The 27,182-nt window shown below is 34.6% G+C and overlaps 1 protein-coding gene across 3 annotated transcripts in view; it reads right to left on the bottom strand.

The window, feature by feature from the left end:
* LOC140758347 (transportin MOS14) overlaps positions 1 to 27,182 on the bottom strand; it is a 42,602-nt gene that overhangs the window by 14,029 nt on the left and 1,391 nt on the right. For all 3 annotated transcript variants that reach the window (XM_073094476.1, XM_073094474.1, XM_073094475.1), the window contains exons 4-19: positions 27,137 to 27,182; positions 26,573 to 26,656; positions 26,361 to 26,420; positions 21,237 to 21,365; positions 20,990 to 21,051; positions 20,781 to 20,837; positions 19,575 to 19,683; positions 16,782 to 16,916; positions 13,814 to 13,894; positions 9,959 to 10,072; positions 9,737 to 9,816; positions 9,525 to 9,660; positions 5,175 to 5,324; positions 2,154 to 2,239; positions 936 to 1,123; positions 753 to 845 (exon numbers count right to left, since the gene is read on the bottom strand). The exon at positions 27,137 to 27,182 is cut by the window's right edge and continues 71 nt beyond it. In XM_073094476.1, coding sequence (XP_072950577.1) covers positions 753 to 845; positions 936 to 1,123; positions 2,154 to 2,239; positions 5,175 to 5,324; positions 9,525 to 9,660; positions 9,737 to 9,816; positions 9,959 to 10,072; positions 13,814 to 13,894; positions 16,782 to 16,916; positions 19,575 to 19,683; positions 20,781 to 20,837; positions 20,990 to 21,051; positions 21,237 to 21,365; positions 26,361 to 26,420; positions 26,573 to 26,656; positions 27,137 to 27,182 — 1,610 coding nt within the window. The remainder of the gene's footprint in view (positions 1 to 752; positions 846 to 935; positions 1,124 to 2,153; positions 2,240 to 5,174; positions 5,325 to 9,524; positions 9,661 to 9,736; positions 9,817 to 9,958; positions 10,073 to 13,813; positions 13,895 to 16,781; positions 16,917 to 19,574; positions 19,684 to 20,780; positions 20,838 to 20,989; positions 21,052 to 21,236; positions 21,366 to 26,360; positions 26,421 to 26,572; positions 26,657 to 27,136) is intronic.

Below are 27,182 nucleotides of genomic sequence, written 5' to 3'. Positions count from 1 at the left end.
TTAGATCCAATTTGCCCTACTGGGTTTACATCTGCTTTAATTTGAGATTAAAAGCAATAAACAAAAATCAATTAACTAGACTTGACTCGACCTAGCTGATTCGACCCTCGTGGTCGGTTCATAATTGACAAATGAGAATAACAATGAAAAACGTAAAGAAACTTACATGGAGGAGATTAATAAAAAAATATTATAAGGTTAGTCAGTCCAGATCAGTGAATTTGAAAGAGAGAATAATATAGGCTTGGACTTGGGAGTTAGAAGCAATGGCAGTAGTGGGACCAGGGGTAGGTTGGGTTAGATCCTCTAGAAAGAAAGTATTTGGTGATGTAAGGTATCCCATCTCTACAATAAAAAGAGAAGAAGAAAATTATAAACGAACATAGGGATGACACTCCGAAGATAAAATTTACAAAGAGAGGATGTAGACATAGAATATATAGATTCTTATTTGCATTACATTTTTTGTAGTGTAGAAATAGACCATAATATACACTGAGATAGAAGTCTTATGGTCAGTTTGGTTTGGGTTTGATGCAATATATACCAATTATCTTGATGTGGAGGTATGAGATATTTGTTGAGCACACTGATTATTTAAGAAGTATTGAGATAAGTTTTGTTTCATGCTCCTGACTGAAGTAACAAAACAAGAGAGAGACATCATCTATGCCAGCTGGCTAGATCTATTTTAGAGTGCTAACTTGATATTCACTGAAAGAACAGTTAAAAAATTATATAAATTATCTCACCCGCTCTTACGTAGCACTCATGGCTTTGGAATAACAAGAAGTTTGTAGATAAGCAGTCAAGAACTTTAGGTAGTAGTATCAGAAAGTGTTGCCCTGCAAAGGATGGAAATTTGACAAATGAATTTCCTTTATTTTAAAAAGTAGAAGACGCTGCAAGAGAAGAAAAGAAATCATAAGACTTACCTGAGGTATGTATAGCCAGTGACAGAGACCGACACGCAGCTGCAGATAAACTACCATTCTCCATGTGCGCTGACCTGAAAAGTTTCTCAAGAAGCGGCCAAAATACTCCAAGAAGAATAAGAATTGTGTCATCTTCAACCTGATCAGTTGACAGAGGATTTGCCAGATGACCAAATAAAGCTCCCATCCTGAAAGTCAACACTAATGTCTATGTATGTATAATCATGAATTAGATCAAATACGATTAAATAGAAATTTGTGCAAAATGACAGGTATTAGGACTTTGAATAATATATATGCCACCCGAAGAGAGGATAAATTAAGAACCAAATATGAATTATTAGAAAGTAGCACTTTTGTGACAGGGTGATGCTCAATAAAGGTATATATGAATCTATTATCTAATTCTAACTGTAAATAACAAACTAATTGAGTAAATATTGAGTATCTCAGGAAGTAAGGCCTCAAAATATAGCACCGATTTCTGTATCAAACTGTTGAAATAATGATAACAGAGTGCATACGTATATCCTGAACTCATAAGCACCGCATGAAAATTTAATGCAAGGTTCTTTGACAAACTAAGTGCTTAATTCCCTTTTTACTTCGTTTCAAGTTGGCATTGGTCGTTCAATACCACTCAAGACACCTACTTAAAAAGTTCAAACGAACCTACTTTTTGTTGATCAATTATGTGCCTCCGTTGCACTTTGCACAAATTCTAACCATCTAGCCAATCTCATGCAATTAATTCTATAGGTGCTGCCTCTGACTTCTATCAGATATACTTAGTCTATCCTTTCCAGTAACCAACTCATCCATCCGAGCATTCTAAGTTAGCTATAGCAAACTTTGAATGACCTTGTTGCCCAGAAGTCTGGCCCACAAAGCTGGCTGGTCTCATAGCCATGTTATACAATTTTTATTTAGCTTAAGGTATATGAAGATCACAAAACATAGTAGAGGCAATTCTTTATTTTAACAATCCTGCTCTGTTTCAATGTCCTCATCAGTGTCACCTTCTTGTTGAACTGTAGATACAAGATAACAGAAGTACTCCCTTCCTAGATACTCTTGTCACAAAAGTGTTATGAAAATTACATTCTACATCTGGCTTGGAATCCAATGCTATCCTAGATTCATCAATTAAAACAATGTGACAAGTGCATAACATACAGAAATTGAGGATATACATGTTGTAGATTAATATAAACCAACCTGTAAAGAGCCCTGACAGCAAGGTTCAACGTTTGTGTATAAGCAGCAGGACTTTGCCTTAGAGATTGCTCTCTATCTTCAACCATCTGGAAATGAAGAAAATTGAACATGTCATGGCTCCTTAAAGAGGCAGATATAAAGCTAAAACCAAATGACATCCAAGATTTTGCTAACAGAATGCTTGCTTATAATCTGGGAAGCACCGATATGGGAAAACAGGTCCCGTATTCATAACCGATTCGTATCGAATACGAGTACGGTTGGATATGCTCTAGACACGTATCTGGAGTATCCAAATTAAAAAAAATAATTTAATTACTGGATACGACCATATACGCTCAAGATTTGGCGGGATACGTTTTTAAGTTTATTGGTTGTATATTGGGCCAGTTAAATGGTTAAACCCATTAATTGTTTAACCTACCAAGACAATATAAGTGAGTGAGAGAAGAAAAAATTGGGCATGAGTAATTTTTAAACCCACCGTGACCTAGCTTCCTTCCTCCCTTGACACCAACACTTACTTCCTCCCTCAACGTCTAATGACGCCTTCTTCCTCTTTCGATAACGCCTTCTTCCCTTCTTGACAAAGCTTACTTCCTCCATTGCTGCCGGCGGCTTCTTAGAAGGTATCAATCCTTCCTCCACTTCTCCCTCCTCTTCTCCCATGGCTTCCACCCCCTCGATATTTGTTCTTTATCCTCTCCGCCATCGGCATCAATCCCACGCTGGCAGGCTTCTAGAAGCATTTTTCTTTTATGTTTTCTTTCACTGAGTTCATAGATTCATATGCTTCGGATTTTTTTTTCTCTGTTTTCTTTTCTCTAGTAATGCCCAAGACTACATAAATATTGTCCTTTCTGTTTTGTTTTTTTTTTTTTTGTTCATAGTATGTTATTGTTAGATAGTAGAGATATGTGACCATTAACTAAAATAAAATATGTTTTAATGTTATATTACTTATATAAACAAAAATGCTTTTGTAAATCTGTAGCAATGTCTATGCTAGTCTCATTTTGTCTTTATTCTAGTCATTTTGGTCATTTGGTGTCATAGTGCATGAACTTATTTAGTGTATGAATTATCTAACGGTGTAAGTTGGTTTTGTCTATGAACTTTTAGAGAATGATATACATCTTTTTATGTATGCTTTATTGGTATAAATTGAAAATGTGTTTTTCTATTAACTTATTTATTGCCGTATCTGTATTCTATTTTTTAACAGTATGTCGTATCTCCATATTCGTAACCGTATCTGTACTTCATAGCTTATAATAATGACAACAAACCAGGAAAGAGAAAGGAAGATAAGACTATCATAATTAATACTTTTAAAACTATAAAAGCACCATCAGAGTTTCCAGAACAGAAATTCATAAATTAGAAACACCGTGCTGACTCTGAGTGTTGCTTCATTTTAAGTAAACTGTCAAATATCCTCCTTTGTTGCTTTGCATGATTAAACATTTAAACTGCTTCTTAGTCTTATCAGTCTTTTTGGAAATCTACGTTACTTTCAATTCATTCCAAGTTCTATTTGGATATATAAAATGCTCCACTATGTACATCAACATTCATGGATTCATGGATTCACAGATTCATGGAGTACATAACATGACCTTACACCCTGTTAGATAACGGTAAATTGGTAATTGAACATCTATATTATCTGAGAGAGTCTCAATGATTTCAAGTAAATTAACCACAATTAAGATTCCTAATTTCTTGGATATGTGAACCTTCTTTAAAGCTTCAGTTCTGTCCAGTTTCAAAAAAATTGCCTTAAGCCAAAAACTATCCAATTATTCATTTAAAGGATAAAATACACAGATCTCCAGTTCTTCACTATCACTATCACTTTTATCATAAGCCTCATGATAAATTTCCAACATGTTAGTCGAAGTGCGCTAACAAGGTTTGAAGTTTAGATCCATGACCTCCAAACAAACTAGCCTGAAACTACATTAAATATTAACCAACCAAAAAAACTTGAGCTTTTAGATAATGACTAACAATGTATGTCATGTCTTTAACACCGTTTATGATTCAAAAATTTATAGAGATCCACTTATTGATATGCCAAATTCTAAAAAAATCTATGTTCACACTAATGTAACATTAGAGAGGAAGGACAGAGATCTCCAAGTCTATCACTAGCATTATTGTTTGTAATGACTGTATCCTCCAGTTTCCTACTTATCTTATGCTGCAGTGAACCCTGCTATTTGATGGATGAGTTTTCCCAGCTCATCTGCTGACACACCTGCTGCTATAAATCCAATCTAACTTGTGATTTTTTCTTATCGACTATAAACTTGAGAGCAAACACAATGGTCGAATCATTCTGTTACCAATGGAGACCTTTGCATTTGACTAAGCCCCAGTTGCTGACCTTCCAAAAAAAGCCAAGCTGGTTTCTGAGCTTATTGTACTTGCATATGAAAAATAACTTGATTAAAGCATGCATTTACATTTTCCTCTCCTAATTTTAACTTATGATAAATAGCCAAGGTTAAGGTTGATGATGCTGAAAAAGGTAGAACAATTAGTTCTTCCAAAACTAAGTTATTAGAAGACAACAATGTATTAGATGACCAATAAATTAGCCATATACAGTCACTATATTTTTGGAACTTAAGACTTTATCTTTCAAGAATTTTGACTGAAAGAAGATAGCTCTTTGAAATTGGAAACAAGTGATAAATGTTTTCAACCAAAATAAACAAAACAAAAATAAATAATATAACTGTATGTGTCTAAATATGTGCATAATGCTCCTTCATGCAATGATGTGAAGAGATGTTGAGATTTCCATTAAAAGTAAATTTTACTTTAAACTTCCGCCATATTGCTACTGGCAGTCACAGGGTTTTATAAATTGACTTGGTAAATATTACATGACACTGCAAAAAAAATAAAAATAAGCATGATGCCTCCATTAAAGACATTAGCTAATCTAGGCAATGATATGAATATTGGTATTGCATATAAGAAGCCATGAATTGAGAAGGGGGAACATACAAGCTTTTCAATAGCTCCGTAACTAGAAGAAAGCAGCCTTGCCAGTGAACTCTTCTTTAGCTCTTTGTCAGGAATTGAAGTAAGAGTGAGAGTTATAGCACTAACAATCTCTTCTTCTTCTGCTAATGGTATGTCCCTTTTCTCCAAGTCCTAGAAAACACAACTATTGTTGAACTTATAAAGTCATACTTCTAAAGAACTGCTTGTCAAAACATCAGAATATATCATCAGATCTTACAAGAATAATCATCGCCAGAATTCTACGTGCATGGCATGCTGCCTTTTATTAGCAGAATTATTGAAGCAGCACTGCATACATATGAAAATTAGCAGCTGCTTTGGCTTAGTAGCTTATCATGGTCATGCCCATAAAAGTTAGGAAATTTTGAATTTACATTCTTTCAGGTAAAAAACATATAGATAATTATTCCACAATATGCAGTTGTAAATCCAGTTCATCCCACTTTTTACAAATCTGTGTGAATTATCTGCCCTCCCATTGTTACTTTCTCTACATCCTTCAAGTTCTAATGGTTTATCTTAGTACCTATTAGACCAATAAGTAGATATATTCTAACCAGAAAAAAAAAATTCTTTACACGTTCAGGCACTGTTTGGTTTGGATTGTTGGCAGTGGACAGCCACCTTCTTCTCCATCTTAGTCGAGAGAGGAGATGAGCTATGGGTTGGGACATTTTGATCCCAACCTGTGGTCGAGAGAATTGGGTTGAGCTGGGAGCTCAGCACTGAATTGGGTTTAGTTGGGCCAAGGCCCAACTTGTGCAAGCATAATAAGTGGGTTATTATAGCCTAGCCACATATCAGCCTAACTATCTGGGATTCAATTCTGTTAGAATAAAATTATTTTTAATTTTAGAAATTCCATTTGTTAAATTAAGATATAAAATGTGTCAATTTTTTCTACCAATTATGATTATTGATTCGAGTTATTCCGCATGGAACACAGGTGAGTAGATTCACCTAGTTTTACTCCGCATCATATTTTACAAAAATATATGTATACTCCTTGTCATGAATTACTATTTTCTCCACTGTGTATTGAAAGATGGCTGCGGCTGGTGGGCAATCACCCCACAGCATAGTGTAAAAGGCGGAAGACGGATGCCAAGATAGTATAACATTTTTAATATAAAAAAAAATTAATAATATATGTGTTATATATTATATACTAATATACCATATATAATAATTCTTAATAGTGCAATTCACAACTATAAAAACAAAAGATCATAATTCACAAATATGTATACATATTTTATTAAAAGCTTAATAATAAATCACAACACATAGCCATCTAAATGAAAAATTGCAATGTGGCCTTTTCTAAATCATATACATATTCTAAATCAGAGACTTCAAAGAGAATTTGGGAGCTCAATCATGTGGCATATAAGGGAGCACATGACCTCTATTTACAACCTAGTGATAGAGCAAGTGGCCAATATGGAGCATGTGGCTTTCGTCCCACTCCCATCATCTAAATCAGACAAAAAGAAAAGAAACTAAAGATTGGTGGTTCCCAACGTGAGAGAGAGAAAAAGAAGAAAAAGAGGAGCAGCATGTCTGAGGCAATCTGTGGCTTCAACAAATACCGATCATTTATCACCTTCAACCCCTTCTCAAACCACTCATCCGCCGTTGTCCACACTCCACAGAGTCTGCCATCATTCATAGTTGCCACGACGTTTGTCGTCGTTCATAGTTGCTCGAGAGAAGAGGATTGGGAGAGCCAAATAGTAAGAGAGACCTTCTCTATTGTTGTCGCTGGCCAAGCCGTAGAGGAAGAGAAAGAGAGGTTTAGGGTTCACTTTTCACGGGATAGGCCGACAGAGGATTGAAAGAGAAGATAGTTATTTATTTTTTATATATATAGAACTTACTCATACTCGCTTCCAACTCGACCCGCTTCCAATGTCTTAAGATTTGGTGGGCAAACTGCCAGCCCACCAAATTGGCCCACCTAGGCGACCCGCAAAGGTGGGTAAACGTCTTTAGCCGACGCCAATTGAGAAAGTGGGGTGGCTGCCAAAAATGCCATTCAAAACATTGATTCTTCATGCAATGGCTTTCTTTGTGCTATATTATTCTTTCTAGCATTTTATACTTTGTTCAATGTTATATCATATTTATCTAGTGAAATCTAAATTATAAATATGTATTACTTTGATACCAGCCCCAAGCTAGATTGAAAATTATTCGGAGGTGGCTCGAGTCTACCTGAAAGTTTAGAGAACAAATTTATCCTGATCGCTACTAGCGGGGTTAGGAAACGGTCTCAGTCTATCTTCCTATAGTGATTCTAATCCCTCAATGGTTAGATAAAAAAACAAGATGCGTTTATCATCTAGTGACATCTTCTAATAATTCTAACCAGATTAGCGACAAAGCTCGACGGTGACTTCTAATTAATGAGGATCCAAGAGCACAAACCCAAAGAAGAGAAATATGATATTTATTGAGATTGAGAGGTTTTACATTATGAAACATGATATCATTTTATTATTCACATTGTTATTGCTCTTGTCTTACTATTCATATTATGAGCATGCTTGGTTTTACCCATGTATTACAAATTGTTGAATTTGGATTTTAAATCATGTTTTATGGATTATAGTTTTCACTTATTTATACAAAGTGAGTTCATCTATTGAACTAAAATTGTTAGCTTATCAAGCTCTCAAAATTCCATATAATGATTGGTGGGACAAAAGATTCCAGTGTGCTAGGATTCTTTTAGCTCCACTTAGGACCCTTTTGCTTTGTCGCATAAGTTGTATTTTGAATGGGCATTGTTTGCCTACTTGCCTAGTACTAAACCTCTTTATTACCTTGAGAACTTTTATTAATTGACTTGGAGTTATTAATTTATATTGTGGATTTTGGGAATTTAATGTCAAAGCTTCGTGTATCTCAAATTTTCAAGTTCTACTAAGGTACTATGATCTCTCGTGATTTCATTTTTTGGGCCATGGCAAAATTGGTACCAAAGCTAAGTTTAAGCCACCCTATAGAGTCAAGTTTTAATTGCATGTGCTCAAGTTTGCATGAGTCATTCTTACCTCAGGTAGTAGTTTTATACTTACTTTTATTTCCAAATTTGAAGAACAATACATGTTGACGAGTTGTTGCATAGAGGATGGCTCCCGGTAAGAGTAGGAGACAAGAGTCGGCTCTAGGCCATGTGCAAACTCCTACACATACTTCAGTTCCTACTTCCAAGCCAATGACTACTTCTGCCCATACTATTAACTCAGTTCTTATCTAGACTTTGGTCCAGACTATTAGTGGGCAAACATCACAGCCCCAAGCTACATTTGATGCTATGCCTCTTAGTTTGGATAGAGGCTCGGTGTTCAAAAAGTTCCTCAAGGCTTCCTAACAGCCTTCAAGGGATCGACTAATCTAATCAAGGTAAAAGTATGGCTGCTTATGATTGAGAAGATCCTTGAGGTTTGGATTGCTCAAATGATCTGAAGGTTCCTAGTAATACTCTTTATTATCTTGAGAACTTTTATTACTTGACTTAGTGTTATTAACTTATATTGAGTTTTTTATATTAAATTGTGGAAATTTAAATGTTAAGACTTCGTCTATCTCAAGTTTTATTAGGTACATAGCTAGTCATGATTCTGATTTTGAGTTGTGACATATATATTCTAGAAAGAAGCATATGTAAGTCTCACTCATCAACTTTATTTGATAGATGAAGAGACTGAAACTCCCAATGCATATAGTACCATGTTCCTCGAGATTGAAATTCAAGGAAGGGCTCAAAGTTCATTCTTACTATTGCATAGATGGTATACTTGGTTATGTAAGAGGCATCAGATCAACAAATTGATTTACAAATGCAACCGTAAATATGTCAAAATCACAAAAAGTGCTTAATTTTTACAATTTAGGAATATATCTTGTAAGTTTGCAGTTTATGTATTATGTTATTTTTAGGAAGTCCTATAATTGTTTATAAAAGGTCAGCTAGGGAGCGGGAGCCATAATTCATTTTCAAAGTCAAAAGTTTGGAATGTCAGCTTTAGGTTGATGAGAAGTTGTAATGATGATAATTATTCTAGGGTTGTATTATGTAAGATGAGAACCCAGCTGGATCTAGGGAACCTTTGGTTTCAAAATGTTTGTAACTTGCAACGACAAATAGGGTCGATGGGCTTATTGGAGGCTTGGAGCATTATCCTGTATGGCGGGTTTTACTCATTGCCTCGTATTCTCTTGTTCTTGCTTAAATTGTTTCTTCATTTCATGAACAGATGAACTACCACCCATAAACAGAATCATAGTGCTAATTTTTCTGAACTAGAAGACAAAGATTACCTCTCCAATCCAAATAAGGATTTCCAGATTTTGAGGTTCATGGATCACTGCAGAAGCATCTTCGCAAAGTTTGCGTAATGCTGATGAGCAAGCATTTGATGATATGGACTCTGTAATCCCTGACGCACAAAATAGACTGAATGGAATGATTAGTAAAGAAATAACACAGCCATAACAAAAAGAATCCAACCACGGGATGCTGCAACACTTACAGTAGTGGTCTTATGTTACTTGGAAAAGATGATATCCACTTTGAATAAGAACCAACAACCTCGCCAACAGATTTGTAAACCTTAAAAGAAAATTAGAAGTGATAATCAAATGATGTTACCCATCTGTATCTCTATAGGAGCATTAATACCATGAACATTTATATAATGGGAAATCTGAGGTCAAACTGAATAAGCAAAACTCTGAGAGCAGTCAAATCTTACAAAGGCCAAAAAACCCTTGCACTTATCAGGTGTACTATTCGTTAGAACTGTCACCAAATGCATAACCACTGAAAAATCGAAGGAGCTTCCATCTTGTAGAACTGTCTCTGCAACCTGAGACATGAGGAGCCAATCTATAAGTTTTAGGGAGGATATGAATGATTTCCAGGTGACTTGATAACAGTTACCACCAAGAATATATTAGAAGTTGCCGACAGGATATAGCAGTTAATAGAACTTTTGAAATCTTTTACCACCAATTGGGACTTTGGTTTTCCCATTAGTCGCACTAGTCGTTTTATTATTATTTTGAAGGATATGGGTTGTCTAACTTTGAACCTCTTTATTATTTTGAGAGTTTTTCTTAATTGATTTAGTGCTATTAGTTTATATTGAGTTCTTGGATCTACTGTCAAATTGAATATATGCTCTATCAACTAAACTATCCTCAGCCCAACTGTTGCAGAGCCTAGCTTGGCCCAAATTTCATTAGAGCTCATTTGTAAATAAATATATGTATATATTCATGTTAAAATTAATAAATATATTTCAGCATACAAGTGTTACAAGATTAATATATGTTGAAGTTTAGAAAATTATATTAGCAGGCTGTTAATCTATATGAGCAGAAGAATACCACAATTGTCCCTAGTAAACCATCAAAAGAAATATACTTCCTTGGTAAAGTTGGATATTAAAATGCTGAAAGGACCAAATAATAGTGATGTAGGACGATGATTGGAGAAGAATAAAGTAGCAAACCTGAGGAATCCACCTACAAGGTGTTAGAAGCCATCAATAAGAAACAAACCAATCGAATCCACCAAGGGGGTGTTGGAATCCACTTGGCTGAGCCTAAACACAAGTTGAGTTTGGGTGAGTCATTGGGTTTGGGCCAGGAGAGGGCTCAACCGATGGCATGTGTGTGGGTTGTGACTAACATCCCAATCCTATATAGTTTGGGTTTGGGCCAAACCATTTATTTAGTGTTGTGAGCTGGTCTTAGGCTTGAATTTGACCCAAAGTTAATTAGATGTTAACTTTAGAAGATTTGTATATTGTTAAATTAAAATATAAATATATTTATGAATAAAGGTGAAGATCTTTACTTGGATTAGAGATTTGAGTTATTCCACTTGGACCACGGATGAGTGGATTAACTCACATATTAATCGTCTTATTCATTGTATTATATTTGTGGAATATGATACTTCGTGCATTATAATTGTCTTTGTGTAATGTTAATACTTCCTGCCATATTGTACTATGTGCAATATTATAGTTCACAAAATGTTAATCTTCGTGCACTACAAATTTTCATGCAAATAACAAATATATTAATTATGAGTAGCTAATGGAATAGCATAGATGGCTGTGCTGATTGGCACTTGCCGTGCTAGTAGTGGCACGCCATTTGGCATGGTAGTTTGAAAAGTAGCCTTGTATTAATCTTATTTATTATTCGCTGCCTTATCCATTGCTTTATTCGCTGTCTTTGCGGTCGCCAAACCAAATGCCAATGGCACACCCCTGTGCCGAGCCGTGCCCGGTCATTATATCATGTGGAGCCATTTTTTTAATTTTTTTTCTATTTTCGTTAATCATTAAATCAACTAATTAATTAATCATTTAGAAGACTTAGATAAAATTGATGATTGTGAGACTAGAAATGATGATGATGATGACCACGATGATAAAAATGAGATATGCACCCCTATTACACAATCTCCTTAGAGAGGTATTGTTTTTATGTAGAATTTGAGTACGTAGGTAACAGAATATCAGGAAAGATGCACCTATAAGATGATATAAGTTTATCATCATTACCATTATATCAAACATACCTACCAAAACTATAACACTCTTATTATACTCTATATTCACAATCTTCATATACTTTTGGTGTGCCTGCGCTTTTGTTGGTGTCGATACTTCTAGTGTATATTCAATATTCATGTTATATCATAGGAGAATTATAAAATTCTTATTTATATAAAGACTATGTGAGACATTCCAACGAGCAATACTTATAGTGCAGAAGTTTTAAAAAATCAATAATATTTAATGTAATATTCTCGTGTTATTCTTGTGCTGACAAATGAAGTTTTTGGTCCTCGTTTTTATTCTACATTCAACTAGATATTAGTTAGAAAAAAAAGTATAATCAATAGATACAATAAAAAAAAAATTAATCCTTTCCTGTTAAGAGCATACTAGACCAATGGAATCCACTAATTTGCTAACATCAATGACAATTTTGAATTTCAAGGCAGAGAAGACGGTAAAAGGTTTTGCAGTGTGACAACAAAAGAACTAAAGAGGATGGCCATTGAATCTCGTTTTGTGGTTCGATGGCGATTAACAAGATCTTCTTGTTGTTCAACGACGATGATCTCTTTATGTGTGGCTCAATGATTGCAATGATCAAAAGAAATATAGTAGGACATTTGGCTTTATACAAAAATTAACACAGAATGATAATGGGATAAGAACAAAATAGCAAACCCATGGAATCTGCCTATGGGTTGTTGGAATCCACCAACGAGAAACAAAGTAGATGATCTCAAATCTCGAAGCATTCATTAACATCGAATAAGAAGATAACAAGTCTTTATATAAGCAAACCCTAAAAGACCAAAAAACTAAAATACCCTAGCATAGGAAGACTAAACTCTCATCACATAATCAAAGTCCCCATCTCATGATGTTTGACCAATGATCTAGTTTGGTGTCCGCCCCAAATAGAATATTTGAGAAAAAGAAAAAAGAAGATAATCTTTTGAATATTGTTTCATATAGTTCCTAAAAGGTGATCAACTACTTGGTCTACTTTACAGATAACGTACCGGATGTGTACGTAACAAGTCTAGCTTGAAAGGAAGGTAAACACCTAGATGTATAGCAATCTAGGAAGAAAGATCGAATTGCTCAAGTAGGGAACATGCTCCGCTTTATGGCCTAGGTAGGTAAATGACAGGATATCAAGAAGAAGAAATGACTCTACTATCACTATCCTGTCTAGAAGAAACATACAAGGAACTCAGCAAATTAGCACACATGCTCCATGACAATTTTCACTAATAAAGGCATTTATTAAACCTCCAAGGTGATGAAATCTAGGTACTAAGTCATACAATTGTAAACATACATGATAGTCCACCACAACATATAGCATATGGAATATAAAAGAAGTGCGAAATAACATATGGAACTTAGTAATCTAACAGCAACAGTACCCATGCAAATGGGATGATTCAAACAGATAGCACTCTTATAGTGTACCAGATCCAATAATATTGGTAACGTGGGCTTAATAAGGACAAGTTGGCTGGACAAGTTAACTCATTTGCCAATAAAATTTTGTAGCTGGTTTGTAGTTTATGGCAAAAAACTCTTGAATGTTCAAATCTTCTGAAAATTCAACTTAGGAAAGACTAACATAATCAATGTGATTAGCACATTAAAAAGAGTTGCTGTAGTGCTCAGACATTCACCAAGCTAAGAAATTAAAACTAGATCCATAATATTGGTAATGCGGGCTTAATAGTGATAAGTTGGCTGGACAAGTTAATAAATTTTGTAATTGGTTTATAGTTTATGGCAATAAAAAACTCTTGAATGCCCAAATCTTCTGAAGACCCAATTTAGGAAAAACTCTAACATTATCAATGTAATGCATTAAAAATAGTTGCTGTGGTACTCTGGCATTCACCAAGCTAAGAAATTAAAACTATAATACAAGAGCACCACTGCCTCACAAGTATGTGATTATGGGAGAAAGAGAAAAGGTTGAACAGTTATCTAGCATAAGTATGAAAAATCAAAAGCATAGTAGTTTAACAGAAAAGAGCTCACCATATTAAGTGCAAACATTCTAGTTTCCACCTCCACCCAAGGAATTAGTGAGTCTGTAGAGGCCCATCTACCACAAAAGAGCTACAATAGAAGCAATTATCAATATTCATGAGCTCTGAAAAAGGACAATAAGCTCAAGTTCTTTCACAAGTAGATCAAGTTCGACAGCTAAAGTAGCATCAGAAATGGCTGAGGCATGAAGTTCTCATGTCAACATATGAACTCTCGAATGTTCCAAAGCTTAAGACATCATTTACTGGGAAATATTTCATCATCATACTTCTTTTAGTAAGAACTTATACCCTATGCTCTAAGAGCCATGCACCACGTCAAAAGTAATGCTACTTTAGAAGTGTGAAAAACTACTTGTTATTCCACTGGAAAAGAGAACTGTAGATTACTGGGTGCAAAAGTAGGCCCTTTCAGAATTCTCTGATCAGAACTGTAGATTACTGGGTGCAAAAGTAGGCCCTTTCAGAATTCTCTGATCTGACTTTCTTTATCGTACTTCTTTTAGTAAGAAGTATCCCACCTGCTCTAAGGGCCATGTCAAAAGTAATGCAAATTTAGCAGCCTGAAAAGCTACCGGTTATTCCAGTGGAAAAGAGAATAGAGTACTGGGTGCAAAAGTAGGTGATTCCACACCAGCAAGCACCAATTTGGCATTGAGTGTGGTAAATCTTGGTCAAGATAATGGAATAATTCTGGTCCCTTTTAAAATTATTACAGTCCTCCGCTACTCACTAACTCAGTGTGATCTAACTTGGTTCGTTGCCTAACTGCTGGTCAATGTCTTCAACGTTATCCTTTGCCATGTTAGTTGTCCCATAGCATCTCCAGTTTCTTTGCTTTAGATCCCATTCACTTTAGGAATAATTTTTTTCTTGTTCTAGAATATAACTTCTTATTTTAGAATAACAGTTAAACACCACAATATTCTCATTCTAGGATGCAAATACTATTCATTAAAATTATATTTTATATCACTTAATGACTAATTTATTTTTGCTATCTATCCCATCAACCTACTTTATGTCAAATAAAAAATTATTCATAGTAATTTCACAAAAAACAAAACATAATTTTCTCATCTTTTCTTTCACTTTATATTGCATCAAAAGTAATTATTATACCCTTATTTTATAATACAAGTTCACACAAGAATAATTATTCTTTCTGTTTAAATATCTCATTTTGGTAATAATAAAAATAAACACTTATTCTAAAATTGATATTATTCTTAAAGTAAACGAGGCCTTATTGTTGCGCATGGAAGAATAGGGTTGGATTGTCCCTAGGTAGCAAAACCTAAGATTAAGTTATTAAAGAATAGGAACACACAAGATGGAAAGAGAGTTAAAAGCAATGGATGTCATGTCAATGGCACGGTTGTCCTTTTGGCATGGGGCACGACAACCTAATGGGGAAATAGTATGCGTTGTGTAGCACTATCATACCAACACTTGATATTATATGTGCCTATCTTGTTGTCCCAATTAATTTTGGACATAAGGCTTTGTCTTTTTTCTTTCTTTCTTTTCCTTTTGGTGCTAACTTCTTTTAGCTTTTCCTTGACAAAGCATGCAAGTTAGACAACAACTTGAAGCCTAAATTTTCTTACTAGCCCTAGAACTGCAAAAGTAATACTCAACAAAACAACACTTAGTTCTATTGTGGATTCACACAAGCATCTAGAGTAATTTTTGGATTCTAGGAGGCCTATAGATGAATATAAAAAGATAGGAAAACCAAAAGGAAATAGGACTACCACCATAGTAGCAAGCTAGTCTCCTTCCCCTTGACTAAAGTATATATCATTCCAAGGATATAGTTAAATGCTGGTCGATAGCAATAATCAATTCCCTACAAGGATATCTTTCTAAGTTCACAGAAAGCAATAGTTTTTTAAAAGACAGTGTTTCATGTTTGTGCATTAACCATATGTACAAAGTAGTGGTTTGCAAGGTTCCAAAAATCGGTATCGGGATCGGGATCGGCCGTCCGAAAAAACGATACATATCGGTTGTATCAGCTATATCAGCCGTATCGACTGCCTGTATCGGATCGGACTATTTTAATTAAATAAAATTCTAAATATTATTAAAAATGTTGAGAAATTTCTAAAAATTTAGAAAAAAATTATAAGAAAATAAAAAATAATAATTACTCACATATAAAGCCTAAAAAGTAAAAATCTCTTTTTCTCCCGCTCTTCTTTTCTGTCCCTCTAACTGTTAGTCTAAAGTATCCATTCTCTCCCACACTTCTTTTTTTCTATCTTTTTCTCTCTCTCTTTTTCACCTTTTTTTTTAATCTTTCCCTTTCTCTCATTCTCTCTTCCTTTTTTCCTCTCTCTCTCTCATACCCTCTTTTTTTTTAATCTTTTCCTCTCCCTCACTCTCTCTTCCTTTTTCCCTCTCTCTCTCATACCCTCTTTTTTTTTTAATCTTTCCCTCTCCCTCACTCTCTCTTCCTTTTTCCCTCTCTCTCTCTCCCTTTCTCTCCCTCACTCTCTAGCTGCTGCTGCAGGTGGCTGCTTGCAGCCACTTGTACAGGCGGGTGGTTTCGGCCTGCATAGCTGATCCCGATCCGTTTCGGCCGATCCCACTCGGGATCGGCCGAAACTGGAGTCCTTGGTGGTTTGTACTTTGTTTGGTATAAATAAAGTCACACACACAACACCTTTTATTGCGAGATGCATTAACTCAAAAACATGGGACACAAAAGTAGTAGATCTCCAAATGAACTATGGTGTCAGTTCAATAAGTGGAAAAAAAAAACCATTACTAATGTCTTAAAACCGTGCAGTCATTTACAGCACTGCTGTGGTTCTGTCTAACCAGAAAGAGACAACAGACAATATAACAGAAATATCAACTATATGGTGACAGCTAAAACTCATAATCTTCTGTCACACATATGCATAGATATGTCACATAATGGAGCAATTTCACATGGAATTCCATACCTTCTGTACAAATGTAGCAGATCCTAAGAGCTGACAGATATCTATAAAAAGCTCCTCCAAGTTCATTCTAAAGTGTATGAGTCCATCAGATATGTCCAGTGTTCCATTATCACCATCAAAATCAGGATCATCAACCTTTTAAAAGAAAATTTTGGAGTTTAATACAACCAAACAGAGTAGTAAAATAATAGTGGTGCAGCTACTAAATTAAATGATGAGAAACTATAATCTTATGATGTGAATCATCACAATGGGCAAAGCTACTGTACCAGGAATTGCACCAGAAATTGTACATTTGTAATACAAGCATGAAATATCTATTACTAAATTTTTTATTATACAGATGTTTCTTCTTGTTGCAAACCAGACATTTCTGCTTGTAACTTAGTGTTTTATTCCTTAGCATGTCATAGTTCATGTCAGTGCTAGAATTTTTTTTCTTTCTTTTTTTAATCTCTGATGCTATCATGAAGTCATGATTACACACAGAAAATGAAGGTACTCAAACTGAGATAAACAAATGATAAGGCTATTCAAGGAAAGCAATTAAGCAAAATAGCAGGATATGGAGCTTCTCAATCATAAAAGTTACATAGCACAGGATTATTTCATGGAGTCATGGATAAAAGACAAAAGTGTGCATAATCAGAATGTTGGGCTAAATGGATGAAATAAGAACAAGTATCCGATGAACTTACAAAGTGGCCTAGGACAACTCAAGCATCTAGGTTAAATAAACTTATAATGTATGTGCAGATGCATACTAGCCTTTATTTGGAAGAGACCCATTTGTGTACATTAGTACTATAGAATAGACATTTAGCAAACATGCTCAATTAATGGGAGCCCAATAAAGAAGCTGTTTGTGCCTTCAAGTACTTAACTTTGTTCTTGGAAATTTGTTCTAACAAATAAGGAATTATTTAATGCTTAGCTGTATCTACAGTTAATTTTTGGTATCTGTACTTGACCTGCAACATCTTGAAATTCAATTAATTCCTTCTTACTAGTCTTCTGACGCACTTTATTCAGTCAACATTACCAAAACATCTTAGATGACTTTGACTTATTTTGCTTTCAGATGGTAGACATAACCAGTTATTATTCTAACTTTGCAGTAGAAAATATGATGTCAAAGAACTGCAGGATTATCTTAACTGGCATAAGGGAAAGGAAAACAAAGGTCAAGCCTAAAATTTAATGCAGGAATAATCTAAAAATGAACAGAAAGGGAAGAAGAAAATAAAGAGACCTAGAAAGCATGCTTTGTAAGTTAAAAAATTAATCAAATTACCAAAAGATGACTTACAATGTGTATTAAGATGCTTCCAGAATAAAAAAGAAACAAAGGTAATATAACAGACCATGGATTTATGCTCATCACTATATCTTGTTCCAGCCTTAGCTAACTTTTCTTGGAAGAACAATTGTACTTTATTCAGAGGAAGCAACCCGCTTGCATTTATAATTCCAAAAGAGGTTTTCTTGTTGTTCTAATGGAGGACAGCAAAGAAACTTGGTATTTGAAGGGCACACAGTTTTGCAATGATTGGAAGGAAAAGTTTATGAGTTAATAAAAAAATGGTCAAAAAATGTAAAGAAAGAGGAATTCCAGGGAATATGGAGGAAGATAGCACAAAGAAGGCATAGAATTCAGACCAGGTTCACATAACTAATTCCAGGAGCAAAAAAGAGGCATGGCATAAATGTGAAATCAAATGTTAATTATTTTTTGCTCCTGGCATAAATACGATATTTATATGTGAATTACTTATTGGTTGATTGCTTGATCTCAACTTACACCATGCTGGCGTACTGCTTTGCTTGTAACCTCTCATTCACATGCCAAATGAGAAAACAGGACATGTAATTGAAATGAAAGAACATAAGAAGATATATCCAAAAGTTTGATATTAGATATTAGGATTTCTTTACTATATTTATGGTTCTTCTGAAGCTCTTCTGGTTCTCTTTGTAATTTTCCTCCTCTTGAGTATATTTTGTCCTACTTACCACCAACCAATACATGTGCAAAAACTTTAATTTGGGGCACCTCTTGATTGTATTCTGATGAACCAAGTGTACATTAGTAGGAATATTGGACATTTAGACATAGAAGTAGCAAGAAAAAATCTTCCTATGGACTTGCTATTTTTAGGCCTTACCCAAGATCAATCATCGATGCTAGTGCTTTAGTAGAATCAACGATTATGGAAAGAACAGATGATTACCATTTAAAATACTAAAAAAGGAACCATAATGTTTATCTGCAGTATGCTTCATAGTATGACAAAGTGGAAGAACAATTTATGATTTACATTGTGAACCACTATTGCTCCTGTGAAGAGAATGTACGAAGTACGAACAATATCAATTACTTAACAAGAAATCATACTTTAAGGCATCATGGAGAAAGATATTGTTTTAGGCGAATCTCATTCCGCATGAAATAGAATAATATAAATTTGCTCACAGTTCATTTTCATCCCAAAGCTGTTTCAAAGTTCAAACAACTTCGAAAATTAAGCAGAAAATGATCACATCAATTAGTGTCCTCAGTTTAATAAAATCATAAAATTTCTTCTTAAATTAGTAAATTACCATTAAACCTAAAATATCAAGTCAATATTTAGAATCTAAGGATTCAAGATTGGTAAAAGAGCAGCAGGAAACAACTGTCATGATAAATATTGTATTTTCCGAAGAAGAACAATAATAGTGAATATGATGGTAGAAAAAAGGTATGAAAAGCATATAGCAACCAGGCATGCCATTGTTGAAGAGTATACAAACCTGAGCACGCAATAAAAGGGTGTCAAGTAATGAAGAGAATACAGGGAAAAACAATTCTTCCACAACCTTTTTATTAGCATTTTCCAGAATATAATGTGCTAAACTGCACCTGCAGTACACAGAAACAAATCCAAAATATAGGTAGAATACAAAATCAATTTGCAAATTCTGAAGAAAGCAATGAGGGACCTAAATCAATTTGCAATTTCCAAAGCAAGCAATTAGAAGGGATACACATTTACACTAAGATCTACATACCTCACTAAGGAAAGCCTAAGATGAAAATTTAATAAATAAACTGATCAGGAAATAGAGAGGAGCCGATGCAAGACTGAGATATGATATGTGAAGGACTAATTTTGCAATTAAATCCTTGAAAGAAATAAATTGACGGAGCCTTATGGACCGAATGCCCTAAATTGAAATATAGTACTTCCAATTAATGGTCTCAAGTAAGAAATGACTTTTATGTCATTCATTATTTCCTAGATCTAATTGATTTTGAACCTTGACTTACTGAACTTGGGTACGGAAAACAAATGATTTGGAAGATATTAACCACAATTTAGTCTGAGAAAGCATCAAGATGGATAAGTTGGAACAAGTATAGCTTACCAAGCACCAACTTGATAAGGACAAGGATTAAAAGAGTAGTTTGTTTCTACGATAGCCTGTATCAAGGAGTAGCTTCAGCCTATTTCGTCTATCTAATTTGCCAATACCAATCCATAGTTTGGAGTTTCACTCAAAATGGAACAGTCCTGCTTCTAATGCAGACTCAAGTTCTATGAACAGCCTGTATCAAGGAGATTGCTGGTTTTGACTTTTGACCTTTATTTCAAACACTAAACCTATCCAATACAGACCCAAGTTTTTCATTCTTTTTATGGGTCAAAACGAAAACCAATACTTTGCAACACAATTATCAAATATCTTTTTAGAGTCCCCTCGGGCATCATTCAAATTGTCTTACAATGAAAATCCTAACAAGACGGCACAAACTTCTATGGAGGGTGTTGCCATGTTTATGGCTTTTATAATTTATATATCTAACTTCATGCAAAGAAGTTACAGAAATGATATAGCAGCATTATACTAGTGAAATTGTACTAGGTTCTTGAAAAAAATGCTGAGAACTTTAGAATAAGACTGCCAAAATAATTTTGCTTGCAAAACAGGAAAAGAACAAGCAAAGAAGTTTAGTACCAAAACTGCAAAGTTGAATCTGCAATCTCCCAATCTTTACTAGGAAAAGCAATACACCTGCCAAAAAAAAAGTGTGTATGTTGTCTGGAAACCATGCCAAACATCAAACATAAATGACATCTAGCATCTATTGCACAGACTTGTAGGTCTAGTGGAAATTTCAGTAGCTTAACAAAAGAATTGCAGAAATACAGAAGGAATGGATTCACCTCAAAACTGCATCTGCAAGCACAAGTGCTTCACTATTTCCTTCTGCAACCAAAGCAGGAGCCTGATACGTAATAAAAGAGCTCAGAAAAGTAGATTACTTAATTGAACAAATTGGAGCGAGTCAAAGCCCTTACAGCTTCACAAATGTTTGATTGCCATGATTATTGCAGGGTAATTACTAATGAGAGGATGGATACTTGGATAGCATAGTTATGGTGACATGCTATTAGCATCAGAAGTACTTACTGCTTGTCCAATCTCAGACATTAAGCATGCGAGACCAGCAATTATCTTCTCATCTTTATTTACTAGAGCAGGAAGGAGAAGTATTTCTTTAATATATTGTATTCTAAACAGCAAAACCTGAGGTAATCCCTACAAAGAGAAGAACAAAAGTTTTGAGTAACAAGACAGCCTCTGGGTTTGCTAGAATATGACTTAAAATAGCAGACTTCACTAAATAAAACTGTGCATACAGCAAGGATGCTTAAATTATGTGCAGATAGTACTACAAGAACAAACACGATGTGGGCAAATAAGTCTTAAACACAAGTTGGTTGGTTTCTCCACGCCAGAATTGGGATTCACGAAATCATTAATACCCTTCAGTTGAAGTCTACTAGAGAGAAAAGGCTCATTTTATTCCTTTCTACGATATTTCTTGGAAGTTGTAAGTTGTAACATACGCTTAGCTATGAATCTAGCTAGAAAACTGTTTTCCCTTATTCATGACAGAAATGAAGATAGCTTCTGATATAATGACATTAACTTCTACAATGTCTAGAACTTTTCCATGTCTAAGGAACATCGTAAGGTTGCTCAATAGATGCAGGAACAAGGATTGTAACAAATAATGCATATAGTATTTCCCATTAACTGTATTTCATGAGAAGCGCTCCCTTTGCCAAGTTTTCCTATGGTTAGGGCTCAGGATTATGGTACCATTTTCTAGAGATTGACATCAAGCTAACAATCAATGACAATTGCTAAAGACTGCATATTCTCATATTGCGCTCTAGCCAACCCAACTTGGATGCTGATAAAGTGTTATCACCTCCAGATCAATTTAATAGGAGCTCATACAAATGCATGCTCAACAGATTAATAAGACAGAATGTTAAGTCTGAGACACTTAATCACTGTACTACAGTAGTTGACTTTCCCAGCTAAGAAGTGAATATGTGAGCCTAGGCATGGGCATGTGTGTTTGTGTGGGAAAGAATTTAGAGGGAAGAACAGGAAAGTGCAAGAGGAAGAAGATAAGGCAAATACTTTAATACCTCTCTAAAATTCATAATTCTAATTTAACGGTTGTAATAGCCAATTTCTATATTCGGTACCAGTTCCAAAATTACATTATGTAAAAATAAAGATATATTAGTTAAAAAGATCAATGCGCCTATCTTTTGGATTACATGTTCTTTTTTCTATTAAAATTTCTCTCTTTTTTAGATATGATTAAGGATTAATCATAGGAGATATCATTTAATACTAGACGATTTAAATTTGATTTTTTACCTTTATAAGAGATAGATTTCAATTTAAATTTGATTCTCTATCTTTATATGTTATCAAATTTTAGTTTAAATCAATCTTAAATTAATGAGAGATATATGTAAATAATTAAAAACTGATCGAAGATATAAAATTTTGTTATGACCCAGCTTAGGGGAGGGGTCTAATGGGTTTGGTTGAGTATAGTTCTATTGGGTTGAGTCCAATTTTAATTTCTGCATTGTTTATTCCTGCATTTGGATGGGTCTAGCCATGTAATCCTGCAATACTTGGCTTGGGCCACTTAAGTCATAGGCTTCACTGGTATTGTGTAGCCACTAAAGAGGTGTGGTGAGCACCCAACACGGATTATGAAAATATGATGCCCTAATTTTTTTCTCTCTCTCTCTCTCTCTCTAGCTCTCACCTCCTTCCTCTAGCAGCCAGCGGTGCCCCAAGGTAGATCGAGCTTCACCAGCTATGCTTCTCCCTCTTCGACCGAACTTCACTCCTTTCTCTAGTGTAGTCTTCTCCCTTACCCCATTCTCCTTTAGCTCTAGTAGCCTATCCTAGGAATCTGTTCAGCTCCTCCACCAAGCTCCCCAACCCACTTTACAGCAGCCATTACTGAAGTTGTAGCTTCTTCCCACAGAGCCCCCACTCCAACTCAGCCCCTCCTCTCCTAGTTCCATTTCGGCTGCAACCCACCCTTGCTAATGGCCAACCGCAACACCTCTACCCAGCTCCACAAGAACCCTACATCGGCACCCATTATGACCAACTTCGATCGCCTCAATCACGACAAATTTAATTGAACTTTCATCAAGTTAATTATATATATATATATATTACTCTAAGTTAAGCATATATATGTCTTTCATTTGATAAATTATTAAAATACTATAATTGTAAAAAAATAACATGTAAGGTAATATTTTTTTAGAATTAAAAATTACCTATTGAACCAGTAATACCTTTTAATTTTTTTGGCATTCTTATTATACCCTTGAGAATCTTAACCGTTATATCCTATTTTGCAGATTGATAAACATTTACCTCTAGGGCACGGAAGAAACGCTCAAAAGATAAATATAAAAGGACAGAAATAAGAATCAAAGAGCTAGAATAGGAGAACAGTTTATGCAACTTGTATCTTGCCCTAAAGGCCTAAACCCTCGCCTATATCTATTGGCTTGATGCTTAGTTTATAAAGCGATGGATTTTGATCATGGTATCATATAACAAAAACAGTAATCCTTTGGTCTCAATTATTTGGGGTCGACTATATGGATCCTTCTTCTTTGTTCATCTATATTTAATGCATCGATTTGTGTCAGGAGTAGAATTAAAAAATAGTTAAAACATGGGGTTAAACCGTAAAAAATACATAAAACAGGGTATGAAATATATAAATATAAAATGGAGCATGTCTCACGGTGGCAAGGTAGCTACATTTTCTCGTCACGAAGTTGAACTTGTAAAACACACAATCTATATCTATATCTATATATATATATATAGATCTAATGAAGTCACTCCTTGGGTGCATTATCTGGTCTTCGTTGGACATGTCTAAACCATCTTAATCAATCCTTATGTAATTTATATCCTACAGATGTTACTCCTAACTTTTGTCTAATAGTATTCTATCTTTCTTAGCAACACCACGCATCCATCTTGACAACCTCATTTCGAGTATGTTGTTTTCTAGTTGTACAACATTATGATCCATAAAGAAGTAATGGCCTTATGACCATCTTAGAAAACTTTTCTTTCAAATAAGAGCATGGATCAAAGTTACGGTCTTGATTGCACTAAGAATCAATCCATTCAGCTAGGTTTGTCATATAAGTGAGATACCAACAACTGGCAGTAACTGTGCCATTGGCACAACTAGATGATGGCATGTGTCGACCAGCACAAGTAGCGTTAGAGCAAGTCTCTTCGGTAGAAATTTTCCCAAATAAAAAGTAGAAGTCAAAGAAGAAGAAAAAGAGGAAATCTAGGAGGGATTTAAAAGTACTTGTTCAATATTTAAATCCCACCAAAAGATAGATTTTCTTTCGTTCTTAAATATTTTTTTAACATTTTAAGAACTAATTTTGGGTACACAAATAATATATCTAGTAACACATATCTAACATTTTCGTGCTACAGTATGAAAAAAATTTCTTTAAAATATAGGAACTAAAGGGATTTCTACCAAATTTTGCTCCAAATTTCAAAATAATTCAAAATTAATATGTTGCATTCATTCAAATCGGATCAAAATTGGTTCAGATTTGTAGGAACATGTTAAATTAACTCTATGAGTTGATTTGAACCTAAATTTTAAACTTTTAAAATTTTAGCATATTAGAAAATATCTGATAATATTATTTTCCCCAAATTATTTCACTCACAAAATATGAAATTCATTTAATTCAAAAAATTTAGGAAAATAAAAATTACAAAGGAAAAAAATTAGGAAAAATACGTTCAATTCGTATTTACTTAAGTTTTGGTTTTCAATTATTGAATTATTGCCAATTAATGAATGTGTTTAATTTTATTATGAATTGAATTATGTTTCTAGTTTCTACTAGACTATTGCTATATTTTTAAAAGTATAGGTCATTTACAACATTATGTGGTATAAGCTTTAAATCATATATTCAAACCAAAACATGTATAAAAAATTTAAAAGACATATTTCAGATGTGTCATGTCATTGGCACACTGGGGTGTGCTGAGCAGGCACGCCCTGTGTCAACAGGGTATTGTCAAAGTACGTGCAACTGGCACGACGAACCTTGCATTTTAGTGTATTTTGATTATTGCAATTCTTGTTTCAATCTATCAGCTTCAAAATTCTTTTAGTGAATGAAATTCCAGAATCTAGAGATTCTAGACATTACTAGAAACTTTAGGTAAATAAGAAAATTAAGAATAAGAACAAATTAGAAAGATCCACATAACATTACAAAATTAGTCAAAACATTGTATGTCCTAATCATTATGCAATGCGAAATGAAATGAATTCATCTTGAGATCTAACCAGAAATTTGTGAAAGTACTATTCTTTTGCAATATATTACACAAGATTTAATAGCATGTAAGTAACGGTGTTGACAATGGGTTAGGTCCAAGATGGAGTCAAGCCAACTCCAGCTTGGAATCTGAAACTTACTTAAGAATATTGCTATAGGTTTATTTCAATTGGTTGCTAGTTTCGAGGGTGGTTCTGGATTGGTTGAGATCAGAATATGAAAAGTATGAAACATTTCAGCAACATCTCGACTTTCGATGAAACTCAAATCATTGTTGGATTGAATCTCAACTTTGATCCCTGCTATATTGCATGACATATTCTGATAAATAAGTTATTTAAGGTAGTCAATTATTCAAGGGAACAGAGTCATGGAGGAGAATCAAGTCAAGAGAAAAATTTGGGGATATTTGGATGCCATAAGTAACGTATCAAATTCGGCTACACTTTATCTTCCCCACCCCAATGTACTTACTTTGCTAATTAGGAAATCTCCTCGAACATACGGAGTAAGAGAAATTATAGATCAGAACTTCACGGCCTTCAACAACTCCAAGTACTTAATCAAAACTGACAAGGTAAGTAAGCAAGACTACATCTCAGAGAATTCAGTGCCCACATAAGAACCATTTAAGACCCATTTTCTGGTAGCTTTTCTGTACCAAAAGCTGAGAATATACTTTTAATAAGCTCAGTTTGACAGAAGATTCATAAAAAATATATAATAAAGAGAAAAGATATATTTATTCGTAACGAATGTTTTACCAAGTTAATCAACAGAAACAAGAAAAATTCCAGGGAAAGAGGAAAACTAACTTCTAACCGGAATAAGAAATGAGTTCAATTACCTCATATCGGTTGACTAGCTCAATCATAACCTCGATGGCCACATCAAATGAGGAAGATACCTTTCCAACAAATGTAAATAAATAAGATTTGAGTAAATAAGAAAATGAGAAACTAGAATTGTCAAGTATTAAATCTCCTTGAAACAGAAAAAAAGTTTATTAATTTTAAAAAAAAAGACAAAGGAATAAAAAGGAGAGAAGAGAAATCGCACCTGTAAAGAATTGAATACAAAGTTAAGAAGTGGGTGTGTTGGAAGGGAAGTGGGTGGCATCTCTGAAAAGCAACCTGCACGGACCTGAAGTCCCAAAGAGCTTATTGTTATTAATAAATAGCTGGAAGGAAGCTTCACACGAATTGATTGTTACTGAATGTGATAGCTGGAACTGAGAAAAATGAAAAAAAAAAAAATACTCCAAGCATCATTCCAGTCCTAGTATCTCAGGACGTGGAATCTGGAAGAAACTTAGGCTTGCAGATTGAGACCGGTCAGACAAGGAGAACAGCAGGAGGGCCAAATCACCTATAACGAACTGGTGCTGTTGAATCCAGAAGGAAAGACAAGTTGAGAGCTATAAAATACTGGAAGAAACCTAGGTATAGCTGGTAATCTGCAGAGACTCCTACTGATGTGAGACTTACAATAGAATGCAAAGTTGATGCCACATTGGTCTAGGCCAGGAAATGTCACATGCCTCGGCAATGTAACAGGATTTGGCACCGCAAATTCATTCAGGGCTAGTGAATTAGCTTTATGATAAGAGTGTAACGCACTTACCCAACTAAGCAAGCATCGAAGAATCTTCCGATTCCTCTCACGGAGT

The sequence above is a fragment of the Typha angustifolia genome, chromosome 3, assembly GCF_048772165.1.
Source record: "Typha angustifolia cultivar Huaian chromosome 3, ASM4877216v1, whole genome shotgun sequence".
In the NCBI taxonomy this organism is placed as follows: Eukaryota; Viridiplantae; Streptophyta; class Magnoliopsida; order Poales; family Typhaceae; genus Typha; species Typha angustifolia.
This window is presented reverse-complemented; position numbering and strand designations above follow the sequence as displayed.